The sequence below is a fragment of the Rhinolophus ferrumequinum genome, chromosome 21 (genome assembly GCF_004115265.2).
Source record: "Rhinolophus ferrumequinum isolate MPI-CBG mRhiFer1 chromosome 21, mRhiFer1_v1.p, whole genome shotgun sequence".
In the NCBI taxonomy this organism is placed as follows: Eukaryota; Metazoa; Chordata; class Mammalia; order Chiroptera; family Rhinolophidae; genus Rhinolophus; species Rhinolophus ferrumequinum.
This window is the reverse complement of record NC_046304.1, coordinates 38,369,135-38,386,964: the sequence shown is the minus strand read 5'-3', so window position 1 is coordinate 38,386,964 and position 17,830 is coordinate 38,369,135. Positions and strand designations below refer to the sequence as shown.

Genomic DNA, 17,830 nt, shown 5'->3' with positions numbered 1-17,830 from the left:
TTGGCTAAAGCATGTGAAGCAGCGGAGGTACTAAAGTGCTAAACTGAGGCCTTCAGTCTCTATTAAAAAAACAACAACAAAAGAGGGTGGGGGACAGCAATGAAGTCCTCCCTAACTCCCAACTGAGTGGAAGCCCATGGAAGAAATTCTGCAGGGCAGGAGGGAGGCTGGGGGGGTATGGTTTAGCAGCCTCCTCCCCCCATACCCTGTGCAAACCTGCAATCCCGCACCTCTGCCCTGCTGAAATTGAATGTTTGAAGGGAGGCAGTTAATCTCCCCTGCACTCTGTTAAGCCCTGGCAGCAGCTGGGACAGGGATGGCAGGAAAGGCCTGTCTCCACCCCATGAGGCTTCTCCTTTGGGGGAGGCAACCAACCAGGATTCTGGGGAAATGGAAATGGGCAGGGCATTGGTTTAGGCAGTGAGGCTCGGCCACTCCCTTTGGTCCCATCTGTAGCTCTGCCCACCAAACTTGGCAGGAGGGGCATCCTCTGGATGAGCAGAACCAGCTAAGAGGAGCCAAATGTCCCTGACAGGGTGGGGTAGAGGCAGGTCCTGGGGGATTCAGAGGAAATGAACTTGATCCCTGAAGCCCTTCTAATTCATTCAGACCTGGACTCCTCCAGGATCTGGGGTAGGTTTTGGTCCCGGGGACCAGAGGCTGGGACTGGGGCTGGGGCTGGGGCTGGGGCTGGGGCTGGGGTTGGGGCTGGGGTTGGGGTTGGGGCTGCAACTTGGGTGGGAGCTGGTGTAGGGGCCGGGGCCTGGGCAGTGCCTGAAGTAGGTAGGGGAGGTTTGCTGCCAGGGTGGTAATCGTGGGTGGCCTTGGGCTCGTTGGTATGGTAGGAACCCTTGTAGCGATGATTCTGCAGATAGAAGAGCACCAACATTCCCACCAGCCCCAGCAGCAAGAAGGCCACCAAAACTGAAAGGGAAGAAAGGAACAATTCAGGGCAGATCTTTGGATTTCACTGCTACACACACACACGTATGCTGTTGGCCAAAAGCATTTGTGTACAGCATTGTATGCTCTGACCACGTCACTATCCCTAAGTGTCTGGTCGGTCTGAAGTTCTGCCTTATCCCTTGCTCTCTTCTATTTCTAATGTTCTCTCCATATCCCTTATAGTTACCCCAGTTTCTCATCTCTCTAGATGTTACTGTACCTCCATTTCCTCATTCCTTAGCCATAGCCCCATTTTAATATTTCAATGGAAAGTGTAGCATTTAAAAGTCTCCAGCCCCATTGTATACTACCTTCAGCATAGCCGAGCTCATCCTTCTTTGCACCACCATGCACCTAGAGCCTTCACCACCCCTCAGCCCTCAGGATACAGGCAGGGAGAGAAAGAATGTGAGTCAAAGGGTAGAATTAGGAGGTCCGGGTAGTGATCGCACTACTCACAGCCTAAAAGTATGGCAACCCATCTGTCGTCATGGTAGTATGGGAAATCTGAAGAGGAGAAAGCACCAGTTAAGAACCATGTTAAGAACCATTTCCTTCCCTTCTGTCCCTCCCCTTCCCTCTCTCTTCTGTGTCCCGTGGATGTACCTGGGGGCAGATACCAGGGATCCAGCTCAGGTGGCACCTCTGAGACGAGACGTGGCATGGCTCCACAGTTAGATTCAGATAGTTCTCCCTGAACTCGAAGGGCCTCAGCTAGCTCAGCGGTCATGGGTCGAGGGGTTCGGAAGTGGGTCTTGAGGGGAGCCACATTGTTGAACCGAACACCAGACAGGCAGCCCGAGAAACCTGGTGTGTTGTAGCGTTGGATCTCCGGGTCAATTACTCCTGTCTCTGAGGGAGAGGCAGGTGCAGAAAGAAAGGGGCTTGGCCCATTCTCACCATCCACAGGTTTCCTACTCATCCTTATCGCCGCCTTCACTACCATTCCCAGTTCCTCCACTCTCTAGGCTCCAGGGACTTCACCTACACTTCTTACCCAAAATGCATTCTCACCCACAGCTTACCCATAACACGCCCTAGGTACAAGGCCTTGGGTGAGTCTAGCTGGCTGTCCACCAACAGTGAGAACTTCTGTTCTGTCAGTGGGAAGTAGTCCACCTGAGGCAGAGAGAGGAAAGGAGCTGAGGGAGGTAGAACCAGAGGCAGACACCGCCAAGACCATGCAGGAACTCGCTGAGCTCTGTCCAAACTGGTGGTGAGTCCGAGCTCAGTCCTAGGTGGGTGGCCCCTGGACCCAGATGTAGGTTTTGGTATTAAAAACCCAACAACGTTGTTTTGCCCCCTGGTTTTGCAGCTTCCTAGTGGTTTGACTTTGGGAAAACCACTTTACTTTCAGAGCCCATTTACTCATTTGTAAAACAGAGATAATAAGACAGACCTGTTGTGAGATTCACACAAGGTAATACACGTGAAAATTCTCTATAAATTGGAATATGTGCTGTAAATGCTGAATATTGGACATTTTCCTGGGTGACACAATCTAGATCACGAGGATGTGATCTGAAGCGGCCCACCTCCCTCCGCGCACACCTGAATGAAGAGATTGCGGTAGACCCGGGTGACGTTGACACTGTGGGGCTGGCCGTCAGTCACTGGTCGGGTGGTTAGTTGGTACACATAAGGACTGGTGCCCAGCTGATAGCGCAGCTGCAGGGTCCCTGTGGGATGGGGAGGAGAAAGAGGGAGTCTCCTCTTAGTTCTCACAAGGCCCATCTTCTAAGAGCGCTTGGGTCCTTACATTAGTGAATCAAGAGTTACGAGAATGAAGGGTGCCCTGGAGGGAGCTGGAATGGAGGGAGGAGAGAGCCTGCTGAGAGCTCACCATCTTCCTTGATGAGCACGGCCATGTAGTCACGTACAAAGGAGCTCACATAGAGCAGGACGGCGGGGGCGGAGTGAGTGCTGAAGCTGAAGGACACCTCTTCTCCGGTAACATTGTAGACAGGCCCCCGGTAACCTGGCACGGGCCGGCCAGGCTGTGGGTAATCAGGCAGACGGTACCCAGGGCCATGGTAGCCAGGCACATAGCCAGGAGTGTCGTAGCCAGGGATGTAGCCCGGCTCATAGCCTGGCACTGGCCGGCTTAGCATGTGGGAGAACTCCCGGGCTGCAGAGCGCAGCGCTGACTGCAGGTTATAGCGCATCCAGGTGCCGGCCTCAAAGAAACCGCCAATATCTGAAGGCAGAGGAAGTGAGGTCAGAGCTCCCATTCCCATGTTCAGACATGGTACGTGTCGTCCACACACGTCCCCGGAACGTGCCCTCAGTTTCTGCCACCACCACAACACACCTCCCTTCACTTTTAAGGTCTCCTCGTGACCTTCAGTCACAGGATGGAATCTTAAGACCATGAGAAAGGTAAAAGATCATCTCAACCATCCCCTGAATTTTACCGGTGGGAAACAGGCTTAGAGATGGGGAGTGACTTGCTTAAGGATACACAGTAAGTGAAGGGCCAAGATTAGAATCAAGGCAGGATCCCACCAGTACCACTACTCACACTAACAAACCTAGACCAAAGTGCTTCGGTTGGTCCCTAAGTCCCTGTGTCTTCCCTACTGCACCAGACTTCCCGTCAGTAACCTACCTGCGCATGCATCCTCCGAGACCAGCCTCAGGGAGGATGCAGTCTGGGCATATGTGCAGAGATCTTGCTGGGGTGAATGACAAGGCTCTCCTTAACCAAGAACCAGGTGGTAGACATGTTTTAGGAGTGCAGCAATTGTCAAATAGGAAATGGCATAGGAGGGCATCATGCAGCCTGAGGTAGATATGCTTGCAAGAGGGGTGTTCTGTGTTACCTTGGTGATAGTGAGAAGATGGGGAAGTTATTTGCTTGTTGCTTCTTTTACTACTAGCTAGCTGAACCATCCCTTCCTTGCCCCACTTTAATGCCTTTGGAGTCACCCAGCATCGTCAGCGGCCTGACGGCCCCAGCTCAGAGCCCAGGACACCAAGGACAAGTCCAGTTTTCCCAGGTGCTGACTTTATAGCCTCCTTCGTTCCCTTCCCTCCCTACATCCCATTACACCCTCTGGTTCCCTGTTCTCCCATAACCCGCAGCACTGACCATGGTTGCAATATGGCCCATCAAAGGCCGTGAGGTCACAGTCACATGTATAGTAGCTGTAGCGCTCCACGCAGCGGCCTCCATGGAAACAGGGGAACCGGGGGTGGGCGCAGTGGCCTGTGCAGTTGGGCGAGGTACCCTCAGAGGCATTGGCACGGCCTTCCAGGTTCAGAGTCACTCCATTCAGACGCATAGCCCTCAAACAGCCCACGAAGGGGCGCCTCTTAAGCTCTGCAGATCCTGGCAATGGTGGGTAGGTCAAGAAACAGGTGTAGAAGAAGAGCCAGAGATAAGTATTGGGGTTGAGAGGAGCCAAGGGGGCTAGAAGGGACTGGAGAGGAAAGGGGGGCCTTTGGCTCACTCTGAAGCGGAGGGGATTGGGACCTCAGACATGGGGTTCCTGGAACCAAGGAGAATGGCCTCGGAAGGGTGGGAAGGTGAAGAAAGCTTCCGACTTTCCTCTGGGTTGCTGCTCACCAACATAGAGGGGTTGGTCGTACTCCAGCCAGATGTAGGTCTGCAGGGGCATAGGCCGCAGCACCCAGGGCCGGTGGTCCACGCGGAGCCGGGCCTGCTTCACGTTGATTTCAGCCCGGACCAGGTGCCACTCGTCGTCGTTGAACTCAAAGTCATCTGAGTGTACTGTCAGGTTCTCGTCGCCGTTCCCCACATCGAAGGCGAAGACCACGTCCCGGGATGCTGGACAGTGTGCGGTGAGGGGAGAGGACTCAGACCTCCAAGCTCCCTCCCAGGTTCCTCACAAAACACAGCCTCTCTCCTTCACTCTTTGGAACTCCTTGAATGTCCCTCCAATTTGTCTACAACCTGGGACAACACCCATAAACTACTTAAAATCTCAGATCCCCGGTCTCTCCCAAATTTGCAGATCCCTGGAGCCAGCTTCCCAGCCCCACTTCTCAGGTTAGAAGCATAGCTAGTCAGGTAGGAGACACTGCAGGAGTCCAGCTTCCTTATTCACAGGCAAGGGGCCTAAGGCCCAGAGAGGCGAACCAGGGGCCCCAGGTCACAAAGCCAGCTGTCAAGACAGGGCTGGGTCTAGAACCCAGGGTCATCAGAAGCTCTCTCCATGCTGCCTCTCCAAAGGGCACCTGCCCTTGCCTCTTGCCCCAGCCTCCACCTACCCCCTCCCTCCCCAGAGATGTCATCTACCCCCCCCCCCGTGTCCTCCCAGTTTGCCTGCTCACTGTTTAGTTCCACCCGTATGTAAGGTCGGCACCACTGGTAGTAAGAGCCCCCCATATTCTCTAGGAAGACTCCTGAGGGAGCTGAGGTCCTGAAGTAGAAGGAGACATCAAGGCTGTGGTTGGCACGGATTGGAGGAAAGCGTAGTGCAGTCCCAGTGTGGAAGGAGATGGTGTTCCAAGAATTTCCTACAAAACCAGATGGAGGAAGGCCTTGTCAGGGAGGCTGGAGGGTGGGGGAGGAAGGGAGCCTCAGATGGGGTGGGGGAAGGGATGGCAGAGGAGACAGCTTGGGGTAACCAAGGGGAAACCAAGGAGTGTAATGAAAGAGATTAAGGTGTAGAAGAGCAACATGGATGGGGGTCATATCACAGCAGGACCTGGGGTGTCTGGCAGTGTGTCCTAGAGGCACCCAGTGGGTCAGGTGGCCTAGATTTTGGAAGCTGGAGAGCCAACCCTGGAGGGCACACAAAAGGGGTCTGCCACTCACGATCGCCATAGCAGCGCAGAGGCCTCAGGAAGAACTGGGCCTCAGAAGTGGAGCGGTTCGTATCCCCCACCACCACCTGAGTGACGGGCAAATGGTCTACAAAGGTCAGTAGTCCCTTGTCGGTTCTCCTGTGGGAACAAGATGCTGTGACTCAGCCCCTGCCACTCACCTGCCCCGGAATCCTGAAAGCCCTGTCCCTTTGCCCCCTCACCACTGGGGCTGGTCGGCATCACAGTTGCAATGCAGAGCAGGGTCCACGCAGCTCCGGTCCAGACCACAGGCACAGCGCTGGATCCCCGGCTGTGAGCCTCCCCAGTAGAAGTGCTGCTCCTCATTTCGGCCAATCCAGAAGCTGTAGGGGTAACCTCCTGGGGAAGAGGTGCAGGCAGTTTCCGGGTCCTGTCCCTCCAATTAGCCTCTGGGCTCCCCCCTCACTCTTCTAAGTAGCCCAGATCCTTGCTTGAATCTTCTAGCCCAGGGCTCTAGTTGAACCATCTGGTTTCCTTCTCCCAAGGCCCCCACTGGTCTTTCCTCCAGCTCTCCCCCGCCCCCACCCCTATCCCAGCCCCCACCTGCAGTGTTGAGCAGTCGAGAATTGTAGCAGGAGAACTCGATCCACTGTTCACAGTGCTGTGAAGCGTTGGCCAGGGCACTGACTTCCTCCCAGGATGCATTCCAGTACTGGACAGCCCCCAGGAATGGCCGTTCCATGCTAGAACCTGTCACCCTAGTTGTCCACAGCCTGTCGTGCCGCACAACTGTCCATGCCCTGTTCTCTGAGGGAGGGGAGGGGATACAGCTTTGGCTGGAAATGGGCATTCTCATCTCCCTGCCCACCTCCACCACCACTGCTCAGACTGTAGTGGTGCACAAATCCACTGCACAACTCAGAGCCAGTAAATGTGGCCCGCAGTTCCATTCCAGCCCAGCTCTGGGCCCTCAACATTGTAGGCTGGAGATGAAACAGCTGGAATGGATCAGGAAGCTGGAATTCATCTGCAAGGCTAGATTACAAATTCCTGAGTGTCCCCTTTCCCCTCTGACCTCCTTTACCCCCAGCACAGTTTAATCTTACTGGCTCCTGTCCACTCTTCAATCTTTCCCTGTTTTCCCCACACCTTCACATAGCCTTGCTAGCTGCCCCTTCACCACCCATCAGAGCCACTTACCTCGAATATCACAGTACACTACAAATGGCTTCAGGGGGCCACTGCCATCGGGATCAATGGTGAAGTTCCCAGAAGTTTTCCCACTGAGTCGATAAGCCTCACAGGATTCCTTATATAAAGCTGGTGGGTGGTGGGGTGGGGAGAAGGCAGTTACGGGGTCAGAGGTCTAGGAGGGTCAGCCCCATCATCTCTAGCAGCCTCATGATCCCCAGAAACCTCCTGACCTCCCCTGTCTCTGGCTGTCCTCCCCATAGCCCAGCTTACGTTGGTGGCAGGTCTCTCCCTTGTAGCCTGTCAGTTCACAATAGCAGATGAAATCATCCCAAGACTGGTAGCAGCGACCGTCATGCTCACACATGTTAGGGTTGCACCTAGGGAAGGGGGTCAGCACCAAGGGAAGGAACCCTCCTGAGAGCTTGAGAGTGGGGTCTGATCCTACAGGCACCCTCCCAGTTCCTGAGAGCGCCAGAATCCAGTGAGACACACTTCTCCTAACTAGCTGGGGCATTGGGCAGGCCTCAGGACTCAAGTACTACTGTTTCCCTTCCCACAAAAGAACAAAGAATGTCTTATACCTCCCTCCAAAGAAAACCCTCTAGAACCAAAAAATAGATGTTTCATTTCCATTCTGAGCTTGTGTCACTTTAAGGGAAGAAAGAGGAGGTGAGATGTCAAGGAGGAATCATCTCCAAGTGGGAGACTGAAGAGCTGGAACCAGGAGAGGGGGGATCATTGTGAAAGGCCACTCCCATTGGGAGACCATGGAAGAGGGCTTTGGAAGGGTTCACCTCTTATAGGGAGAGGGGCTTCTGGATACCTATCAGTGATGCCACATGTGTCAAAAAGGACCTCAGCATAGTATCCAAGCCGCCGGCCCTCCACCAGAGTCAAGTTGACCAGTTGACCATCCACCTTGAGCAGCTCCATGCAGCCATGGAATGCCGTCTGGTTGGAGTGGCAGCCCCATCGACTGGCTGGCTTGGGACAACCTGGAGCAACCACCCCTGTGAGGCCCTCCCTAGGGGAGACCCAAAGACCCTCCCCCAGGGAGATGCCAAGGGAGAGCCAGACATGAAGGAAGGAAGAGGGCCAATAGACAATGGCAGTGACCTTCCAGTCCCCAAGGCCCCAGAGGGGAAAGAGGGATTTATCCCTACAAAGCTGTCCATAGCGCCCCATCTGGGTGGACTGAGGTGGGGCCTACCACCTAGAGACGGGTCTGGTCAGGTTGGCTCCCACTTACCCCCAAAGAAGTACGAGGTCCCTGTACGGATCAGCAGTGGGTATGAGACCCTGACCTCTGCCCCCTCCACATCATCAATGCTGATGACTGCGTGGTTTTCCTGTGCCGCAAAATTCACCTCGTGCCAAAAGCCATCATTCAGGCGGTACCCTGGACAGGAAAGGAGGGTGCTGTGGGTGGGGAAAGCACCACCCTCTGGGAGAAATGTGTCTTGTGTGGGGAAGCAGTAGCCCCCACTCTGTGTCCCAACAGCAGCCTATGCGCCCCCATTGTTACACTGATCACACTCAGTGGTAATGTCTCTGAACGTCTCGCTTCACTATCCATAACCCCAGCAGCTGATACAGCCTGCAAAGTCATAAATGAATAGCAAACAGCTCCAGAGTCCCCCTGGAACTGGATAATACTCTCAGCCTTCCTGCTTCTCCCAGCACCAGTAGTCCCTCAGATCTGCCCCCAGCCTCAGGGGGGCCTCCATCACTGCCACATGTCCCCAGGGCCCTGGGGCCTCCTGCTGTGCTCCTTTCATTCCCTCACCCTTCTCCAGTATGCAAAGGCCTCATTCCAGGCCTACCACCTCCCCAGCTCTCCCCTGCCCTTCTCTGATCTCCTAGTGCCTCCCTACCACCACCACCCCCCTCACCAGCGGCGAACTGAAGCTTCTTTCGGCCAGGCTGCGCCACGGACACGTTGACCTGCCCTTCACTGAGCATCAGCTCCACGTGGCCCAGCCCGTCGCCCAGGCTGGAGTAAAGTAACAGTCCGGTGAGGTCCCAGGTGCGGAAGCGAAAGGAGACTGCAAGGCGACCGCGGCGCGGGAAGCCAGGCACTTGCACGAAGTTGTGAGGACCTCCGAAGTTGACAGGGTGAGGAACCGGGTCCAAGCAGCGGAAGGCCACCTTACCCTGGGGGCGAAAGTGAGGGTCCATCAGTACTCGCGAGCCATCCCCATCCCGCCTCTGCTGGGAATCCCATTTTCATACTGGTCTAAGATCTTTATCAAGGCATTCCCTCGGTGTGGGGCCGTGGGGGCAAGACCTCCAACCCTGACCATTCCCACCCCCTAAAAACATGTCCAGCTGTGGAGGGGGTCTCTGCTGTCTCGCTATCACTAATTTACACGGTCTCCAGGGCGACCTCCTTCTTTTCCTTCCAGTGTCCAGAGGCGCTAGATGACGCGCTCCTGAGCTGGGGGAGGGAGGAGCACACCAAAACGGCCCTGGGTTCAAGTCCCTACTAAGCCACTGCGTACCCCCTGGCCAAGGCACTCCCGGCCTCTGCACCTTATTTTCCTCATCTATTAATTGAGGAGGTGGTTGGACCAGACCACAGCTTCTTAACTGGGAGTTAGAGAGGTGGCCTTGCACCTCCTGAGTCTGTGATGGCCCCTACTTGAGCAACTGGCTGGGGAAAGAGAGGTCCTCGACTTGTATCTGACTCCCAAGATTTCTTCCCGCTCCACCTCTTTGCTTTCCGAGCACCTTTGATTCCCGTCCTCCCAGATCCCCTGCCCACTGGCCTCGAAGGTGATCCGCGAATGGCGCCGCACCGCCAGGTCCGCGATGTTGACTCGGTTGAAGATTACGTTTTCCATGCATCCGCGGAAATTATGCCGATAGGCGAGGTTCTTCTGTGCGGCGCCGATCAGACCCCCGATGAACATCTGGGGGGGGGGGGGGGGAGTGTGGGGAGTGAGGTTCCCCGGGTGCGGGAGCGCGGGCACCTTCCTTGCGCTCCCCGCCATGCAGCTTTATGAAAGACTTGAAGCACACATTTCCCCAGTATCGGTATTAAAGCTGGAAGCTCGCTGGGCCTCCCGAGGCTTGGGTTCTAGTCCCGAATTCACTACAAGTTGGCAGCATGCCCTTGAGTAAAGTCGATGAACCTTTCTGGGATTCTTTATCTGCTGACCCGGGCCAGGGTCTTTACCAAACCCACGGCAATCCAAGGGGGCAATTTTCTCATCTTGCCCGACCCCCAAAATCCAGATTTCCAGACCCCATCTCAGTAGTTCTGGGGTGGCGTCCGGGAATCTGCATGCTAACAGCAACAACGACCCAATGACAAAATCCCAGGCCTTTCTGGGAGCCACAAATTTGCCAAGAGCAGCTAGGATATTCAGGACCCGGAAAGCAAGGTCTTACCGCTGCTGGAAAGAAGTGCTGTCGCATACTGACCCACCAGGCACCCCACTCAACAAAATGACGCTCCCCCATTCCGCTCACCTCGTTGTCCAGGTTCAGTCTCTCAAAGTCGCCATTGAGAATGAAACGCTGCACATAGCCGTCCAGGGTGAGATTTGCTTGGCGGCCAAATCGGTCCACACGCACGTAATGCCAGTGCTGATCGTTCAGGACACCGCCAGCGCTCACCGTGGTATGACCAGGCCTGGGCTGGATGGGGCTGCTGCCTGAGGGTGGGGTAGTGCAGGGTCAGACCTCCAACCTGGAGAACCCCAGGGCGTCCTAGACCCCAGGGGAAGCAGGGGCCGGCAGCAGCCAGGGAGGGTGGACATATAGAAATTGGACCACCCGGATCCTGGGATGGAGCCGAGGTCATTGGTGAGGATGTGACTTAGGGTAAGTCATTTAACCTCTCTGATAGGGCACAGATACCTCATCATGTGGATGTTATGAAAGCTAATGAGATACAAAATAATAATTCTCTGTGTGTGTGTGTGTGTGTGTGTGTGTGTGTGTGTGTGTGTGTGTGTGTAATGATTTTTCAATGAGGAAACGGACTGGGGAAGTGCCCTGTCCAAGGTCACACCGCTGGTAGGTGGTAGACCTGACACTGTAATCCAGTTCTCCTGACTCGGAGTGCGGTGTTTTGTTAGCACCAAATTCTACACGAAAAAGGCGGATTTGTCCAGTTATGAGGGGTAACGTCAGGAGTGGGCGCGGCTTCGCGGAAGAGGTGAAGAGAGGGGTGCGGCAGGAGCGCCTTAGGGGTCGCACCCCAAGTCGCTGAGCTCACCCAGGCTCATGTGTAGCAGCAAGTGCGCCCCCTGCAGCTCTAGTGTCACATAGTCGCCCTGGGAGCCCTCGGCATGCAGCAGGAGCCCATCCTTCTCTTCGGTCTTGAAGCTGAAGGCGAACACGTCCCACAGGCTCCGGCTGACCCCTCGCGGGAAGCGGTACGAAATGGCATCATCGCCGTCGAAATAGAGCACGTCGGACTCTGCGCGAACGACAGTAGGTGGGCCGGGGACCCGGGAGACTCTCTGTCTCCGGGGGCCCGACCACGATCTCCGCACCCTTACTGTAAGGGCAGCCGTAGATGCCGAGCCTCAGGCCAATCTTGCCGCGCGGGTTCCAAGCCAAGGGCACGATGCGGATGTAGCGCGCCGTGAAGTGATAGTGTAAGTCGTGGCGCACCACTGCCGACTCATTCATGTTACCGAAGAAGGTCTGAGAAGGAAGGGAGGAGGAGTGACCAGGTGCCCACCCTCGGTTTGTTTCCCTACAGCCTCCCAGTCCACAGTTGTCACAGCCAGCTAATCTCGACTTCCGGAAAGCAAAACACTCCTTGCTCTCCCCTGCCTTCATGGCTTTTTGCAAACAGTTACGTTTCCCTAGCCTAGAGTGTCCTCTCTCAATACCCTCTTATTTTCTTAAAGCTCAATTCTGGTGTTACCTCTTTCAAGAAGCTCTCCTAGATTTTCTCCTAAAGTATGTTAGACCCTGTCATCATCCGGGAGTGTCTTGCACACAAGGTGAGCTGACAGTCCCTGTAGACTGGGTCCCAGGAGTGGAAGTCACTGCTTGTCATCTGTGCCCACACCACCACCACCTCCCCTTCCCCACAAGCTAATGCCCAGCCCAGGTCCCAGAGCTGAGGAGGTTCTCCAAGTGTACGCAGGGGCCTACAGTACCGCGTTGTGCCCTTGCTGGTAGAAGGGCGTCCAGCTGTCCACTCGGTCACCATAGAGCAGCATGTAACGCGTGACCCAGTCCCACGAGTTAAAGGAGCCCTGCGTGGCCACGGCCCGGATCCGGTGCTTCTTCATTAAATCGATCTGGAGCCAGGGATTCGGGTCCCCAATCCGGGGAGACCATCCACTTATGCCTATAGAAGGGGCAAGGGCTTTCACCAACGGCTCCCCTTTTACCCCCAGCTCTCCAGAGTCGCCCCACCTCACCATGGGACGCCGCGCGCTCACCGTGCAGCCGGGCAAAGCGGGGCGCAGTGAAGAGCCCGTAGTAGGAAGAGGCGCCCAGGGAGCGTGCGTACAGGGGCCCGACCAGCTCCTCGTCGCAGCCGTCTGGTTGGGGGAACGGACATGTTGGTCAGGGCGGCCCCTCCCAGGTCTTCCCAAATGCCTGGCACACTGAGCAACTGGAGCTCCTCCTTGTCGGTCCCCCAGGGGCTCACCCTGCCTGAACGTAAGCCATCTTCTCAACCTGGGCTGCAGCAACATCTGCACACTCAAGGGAGGCTGACTTCTCCTTCTGGGGGAACCTCTAAACCAGACCCTCCCTAGCCCTGTTCCTGCCCTGGTACCAACGGGGCTCAGTACTCCCTCACACACAATCCCAAACCTCAGCATCTTTTGGAATTTGAATCAGCCCAAGACACCAATCCAGCCCCAGCCTGAGCATTAATCCCCCTCCTCAGCATCCCCAAACCTGCACCACCGCCGAATCCAGGCCTTGGTCCCAACCCCAGCCATTCTTGGCACCATCACCAGCAACATGTCCAATCTCAGCGTCAATCCGGGGCACCAACTCTTGCTTGGAACTCTGCCCCAAACCCTAGCCCCTGGGCCAGTTCCAAGCTCAGTCCCAGCCCCTAATAAAACCTTAACCCTAACCCGGTCACCAGTAACATTCTCATCCCCAACACTCAAACCCAGGCACCAGCTCCCGTTTGCATCCTAGTCCCGATTCCCGACCGGGGCCGACTCTGTCCTCGGCTCCGAGCCCAGCCAGCCCCAGCTCGGGACGCAAGCGCCAGCCTCGGAGCTGCATTGCGGAGCGCGGGGGAGAGGCAGGAAGGCTGAAAGCAAGCGAGCGCGCGCCGGCCGGGAAAGGACCCGCGACCACCCAGCCGCAATGCGGTGCGGGACCCGCCCTGCAGGCTTTGGGCTCCCGGGCCCAACCCTGCCGGCCTCCGAGCCCCGCACTCACAGTAGCCCCAGCCCTGGGCTCCTGAGACCGCGGCGAGAATGGTGCAGAAGAGCCTGAGACGCATCCTGCCGGGTCTCGGCGGCCGCCTCCCAGTGCCCGGCTCGGGCTAGAGCTCCAGTTCCAGCTCACGATACCAGCTCTCCTGGGGTTCAAAGCGGATCGCTGTCTCTCCTACTTACCCACCCCTCCCTCTTTCCTCTCTCCCCCAACCCTTCTCCCCCACCCCCTCTGTCGTTCCCGGTTCTCTGCTGTTGGATCTCTGCTCTCCTTTCCACCGTCTCTCCTCTCACCTCCCCCCTTCCCCAGCCTCTCTCCTGGCACGCGCCGCTTTCTCCGACCCCGCGCAAGCGCGCGCCTCAGCCTTACTGCGAAAGGGCGGGGGTAGAGAACCTCCAACCACCGGGAAATACCCTGAATAACCCGAGGTTGGCAGGGGCTGTGGTCCCAGGCTTGGGGGAAGGGAGGTCCTGAAAAATCTAAAAAGCCTGGAGATGGCGAGAAGAGTAAGTAAAAGATTCTGACATTTTCTGAAGGCAAACTATGCTCCAAGCACCGTTACTAGGCATCCTCATAATTCTGTGAATTCAGCTTTTTCACCTTACTCCTCTTTGCAGATGAAAAACCTGAGGCTCAGAGAGGTCAAACAAACTTACTCAAGATCACACAGGTAGCTAGCAAATGAGAATATTCCAAAAACCCGTTCTCTTTCTACTGTCAGGGTGAAGAGAAATTAGTTTTTAGGGGGTGGAATGGGAAAGTTAGGTGAAGAAGCCTACAGACCCTAATCCCCACCGCCCTCTTGGCCCCTCTCCCCGCCCCTTCCTTCCTGTCCCACTAGTTTAACTTCTCTCCCCAGTGGCTATACCTCAGAAACCTGTGTAGCCAGAGATGGGGACTGAGCCCGCAGAGCAGGTGGGAGTGGGGACTGGGGGGGAGGGGAAGGATTACAGAGAGGGAGGGTAAGGTGAAGGGATGGGATTCCACACCTGGCAACAGGCCTCTCCCATGCTATGACTCATTCATGATGCCTGGAGCCATTTGGGACCAGGGGCCCTCCTGATAAATGGGCTGGGGTTGAGGGACAGGACTGGGGCTGAGGGGAAGGTCAAGCTGAATGTGGAGGTCCAAGGTCCCAACCGAAAACCTCAGTCCCAACTCTTGAGACCTGCTTATCTTAAGTTGTTCACTGAACCTGTACTGGAGGTAGAGGTGAGGTGGTGAGGGGAAAAGGGAAAGGAGATAGCACGGAGTCTGGCCACCAGGTCTGAGCCAAAGCTTACATGTATGTGGGCGTTCGTCCAGGAGAGGGCGCTGCAAGTGGAATTGGAGCTTGAAGATTTATTATTAAGACAACCGCTTGGCCTATGAAGAGCACAGATGCTTCACATCCATTATCTTCTTATTTCAAACAATCCTTATTTCAAACAACCCTGCCTGTAAGCTGATCAAGATTTCTAATCTTGACATTACATATTAGGCAACTGAGATCCAGAAAAAGCAAGTGGCTTGTTCAAAGTCACCCAGGAAGCTGGATGCAGTCAGAAGGGGTGCAAGGGAAGGCCTGTTGAGGATGTGCTGAGGAGAGTTCGGAGTCGAATTTGTGTCTTCTCCCCATGTACTGTTGTACCTGGTCATACTGCAGCTTGGAAAGCATGTGTGGGAGGGCGCAGGGAGGGAAAATGTCTCATAAGGTCTCTCCTCTCATTTTGACCCCCCCCCAGTTCTCCTGGGGTCCCTACTCCTACTCCGGTGACGAAGAGGAGGCATACTCGGCTGAACCGTTGCCAGAGCTCTGCTACAAGGCGGACGTCCAGGCCTTCAGTCGAGCCTTCCAACCCAGTGTCTCCCTGACGGTGGCTACGCTGGGTCTGGCGGGCAATGGCTTGGTCCTGGCCACCCACCTGGCGGCCCGACGCGCTGCCCGCTCGCCCACCTCCACCCATCTATTCCAGCTGGCCCTGGCTGACCTTCTGCTAGCCCTGACCCTTCCCTTTGCTGCAGTCGGGGCTCTGCAGGGCTGGAGTCTGGGAAGTGTCACGTGCCGTGCCATCTCAGGCCTCTACTCGGCATCCTTCCACGCCGGCTTCCTCTTCTTGGCCTGTATCAGCGCAGACCGCTACATGGCCATTACGCAGGCCCTCCCAGCTGGACCCAGGCCCTCCAAGCCCGGCCGAGCACGCTTGGTCTCAGTAATCGTGTGGCTGCTGTCGCTGCTCCTGGCGCTGCCTGCTCTCCTTTTCAGCCAGGATGGGCAGCGGGAAGGCCAGCGGCGCTGCCGTCTTATCTTCCCCGAAGGCCTCACGCAGACGGTGAAGGGGGCGAGCGCGGTGGCGCAGGTAGTCCTGGGCTTCGCGCTGCCATTGGGCGTCATGGCGGCCTGCTATGCGCTCCTGGCCCGCACGCTGCTGGCCGCCAGGGGGCCGGAGCGCCGGCGCGCGCTGCGCGTCGTGGTGGCCTTAGTGGCGGCCTTCGTGGTGCTGCAGCTACCCTACAGTCTGGCCCTGCTATTGGATACGGCCGACCTACTGGCTGCCCGCGAGCGGAGCTGTCCTGCCAGCAAGCGCAAGGATCTGGCACTGCTGGTGACCGGGGGCTTGGCCCTTGCCCGTTGCGGCCTCAACCCAGTGCTCTACGCCTTTCTGGGCTTGCGCTTCCGCCAGGACCTACGGAGGCTGCTCCGGGGTGGGGGCTGCAGCCCAGGGCCTCACCCCCGCGGCCGCTACCCGCGCCGGCCCCGCCTTTCTTCCTGCCCGGCTCCCACTGAGACCCACAGTGTCTCCTCCTGGGACAACAAGGGCTGCGAATCTAGAGGAGGGGGCGGGCTGAGGAAATGAATCAGGAAGGGTAGTGGGAAAGGAGAGTAGATGGGGGGGACACTGAAAAAGAGATAGGGACCTAAAGGAATTGCTTCTGTACTTGGCCACATTAAACTGATAACATGGAAATGAGACGCAACCCAACAACTGTTACTATTTTTGAGTCACCGACTTGGAAGTGATTTGTAGCAGGGCAGAGCCATGCTTCCCCCTTCCCCCCCCCCCCCCCCCCCGCCATACCTCCACCTCCACAGCGCTGGGCTCTGAGTGGAAAGCGCTGAGAGCCTGGGTGGGGGTGGGGGGCTGCTGAGCCAGCTAAAGCTCCAGGCACTGACACCCCCTTCACCTTCACCTGGTCTCTGCCAAAAAAAGTGAGGTGGGAAAGCTGCCAGGCGAGGAGGGGCGAGGGTTTCTCTTGAAATAGCGTAAGGAAGAGCTTTCTAACAACCAGAGTGCTATCCAATAATGGCTGCCTTAGCAAGTACCTAGTTCCCGGCCTCTGGAATGTTCAGGCTGAGGCCGTCGGGGACTGTGTGTGCCGGTGCATAGTGTTGGGGTACGGATGGGGGCAGGGGATTCCAGTTTTGGGTGGGCTCTGGATTAGATTACCAGTTTATAGTCTCTTCTAAGGTTTTGTGGCAGAAAGAAAAAGAAAGTAAAAAGTTGAGTCTGAGTTTTTCACCTTGGAGAAAAACCAAGGAGAGAATTCCAATTTGCAAATTTCCAGAGTCGCTATCATGGGAGTGGTGGGGGTGGAGGTGACTGCAGTTCTCCGTCTACCCTGAAAACGGGATCAGAGGAAATGCACTGAGCCTGCCGGAGAGAGGTTAGACGTCGGAAAGAACTTCCCTGAAGGCAAGGACTTGAGATCCAGACAGGGAAGAGAGTACATGGTTGTGGTTTCTCCACCCCTAGGAACCTCAGTGCAGGCCACTCTCATCTGGGGCCAGGGCAAGGCCGGGGTGGCCTCTAGAGACGGTCGCATTGATTCCTGGTCTTTGTTTTACACAATCACGACAGGATGGCGTTCACGTGCGACAACTCTCGCAGCTTAACATCCGGTCAGCAAAGCTGCCCCGACCGCTCCAGCCAGCAGTCTGGGGACCCGGGGCAAGAAGGGCGGGGTGTCGCGGGGAGGTCTCAAGGGAGGCGCTGGCCTGATGTCCCCACCCTGTCCCGTCCCGCCCAGCTCGGGCTAGCCTTCCTTCCCAGAGCCTCCGGCGGCTGAGACCGAAGCACGGCCTCCAGGGACCGGTATCTTGGGAAAGCTCGGAGATGGCGCAGATCCTAAAAGGGTCCCATACGCCAGCCACTGGGGGCCAACCTGGAACCCTCCACCGGAGACCGCGGGAATCGCCGCTGAGTCAGCAACGCACGCGCGCGCCCGCGGTCGCCCCGGCCCCCGCCGGGTCCGCGGCCCCGCCCCGTCCACTTAGCGCCTTGGTTAACCCCTTCCTGCACAGAACCGCAGGATATTCATCCTGAGATACCTCCATTGTATCCGAAGACCACAGAATTCCCTAGAATCCCAAGTCATTCTCCTCACTGGAGCTCAGTGAACTGGGCGCTCTAAATTAGCTTTTACTTCCGGCCTAGGTCTGTACTTCACTTCAAAAAAGAGATGACTCAGGTGGAAGAACTGGACTCCTTCATCCAGGGGCGGAGGGCCACCTCTAGAGCTGTGCCTTGAGCAAGTAGCTAAGGCTCTTTCCTTTCTCAGGGACCCCAAGATGAGACAGGGGATC

The 17,830-nt window shown here is 56.5% G+C and overlaps 2 protein-coding genes across 2 annotated transcripts; one reads left to right on the top strand and one right to left on the bottom strand.

The window, feature by feature from the left end:
- Positions 1–446: 446 nt before the first annotated feature.
- On the bottom strand, positions 447–13,534 carry CNTNAP1 (contactin associated protein 1). Its single transcript, XM_033089487.1, has 24 exons — positions 13,270–13,534; positions 12,303–12,404; positions 12,015–12,208; positions 11,403–11,550; positions 11,117–11,320; positions 10,366–10,550; positions 9,660–9,803; positions 8,784–9,045; positions 8,141–8,290; positions 7,715–7,886; positions 7,162–7,268; positions 6,898–7,017; positions 6,301–6,504; positions 5,940–6,096; positions 5,729–5,856; positions 5,242–5,427; positions 4,514–4,735; positions 4,037–4,276; positions 2,789–3,142; positions 2,497–2,624; positions 1,971–2,064; positions 1,552–1,797; positions 1,405–1,452; positions 447–924 (listed from the first exon to the last, which is right to left on the bottom strand). Exons 1-24 carry the CDS (start codon positions 13,331–13,333, stop codon positions 602–604), a joined length of 4,182 nt encoding a protein of 1,393 aa, XP_032945378.1. The 5' UTR covers positions 13,334–13,534; the 3' UTR covers positions 447–601.
- A 623-nt stretch (positions 13,535–14,157) lies between these two features.
- CCR10 (C-C motif chemokine receptor 10) lies at positions 14,158–16,217 on the top strand. The gene is made up of 2 exons (XM_033090825.1): positions 14,158–14,181; positions 14,991–16,217. The coding sequence occupies exons 1-2, from the start codon at positions 14,158–14,160 to the stop codon at positions 16,101–16,103; spliced, it is 1,137 nt and encodes a 378-aa protein (XP_032946716.1). The 3' UTR covers positions 16,104–16,217.
- Positions 16,218–17,830: the final 1,613 nt, after the last annotated feature.

Bases quoted from the DNA above. Each gene is read 5' to 3' on its own strand.
- CNTNAP1 (XM_033089487.1), bottom strand. From the start codon at position 13,333: ATGCGTCTCAGGCTCTTCTGCACCATTCTCGCCGCGGTCTCAGGAGCC. The intron at 12,209-12,302 runs GTGAGCGCGCGG...CCCCTTCTATAG, and splicing joins CCGCTTTGCCCGGCTGCACG to GCATAAGTGGATGGTCTCCC. The intron at 8,291-8,783 runs GTGAGGGGGGTG...TTTCCTGTCCAG, and splicing joins GAAGCTTCAGTTCGCCGCTG to GGTACCGCCTGAATGATGGC.
- CCR10 (XM_033090825.1), top strand. From the start codon at position 14,158: ATGGGGACTGAGCCCGCAGAGCAG. The intron at 14,182-14,990 runs GTGGGAGTGGGG...ACCCCCCCCCAG, and splicing joins GGACTGAGCCCGCAGAGCAG to TTCTCCTGGGGTCCCTACTC.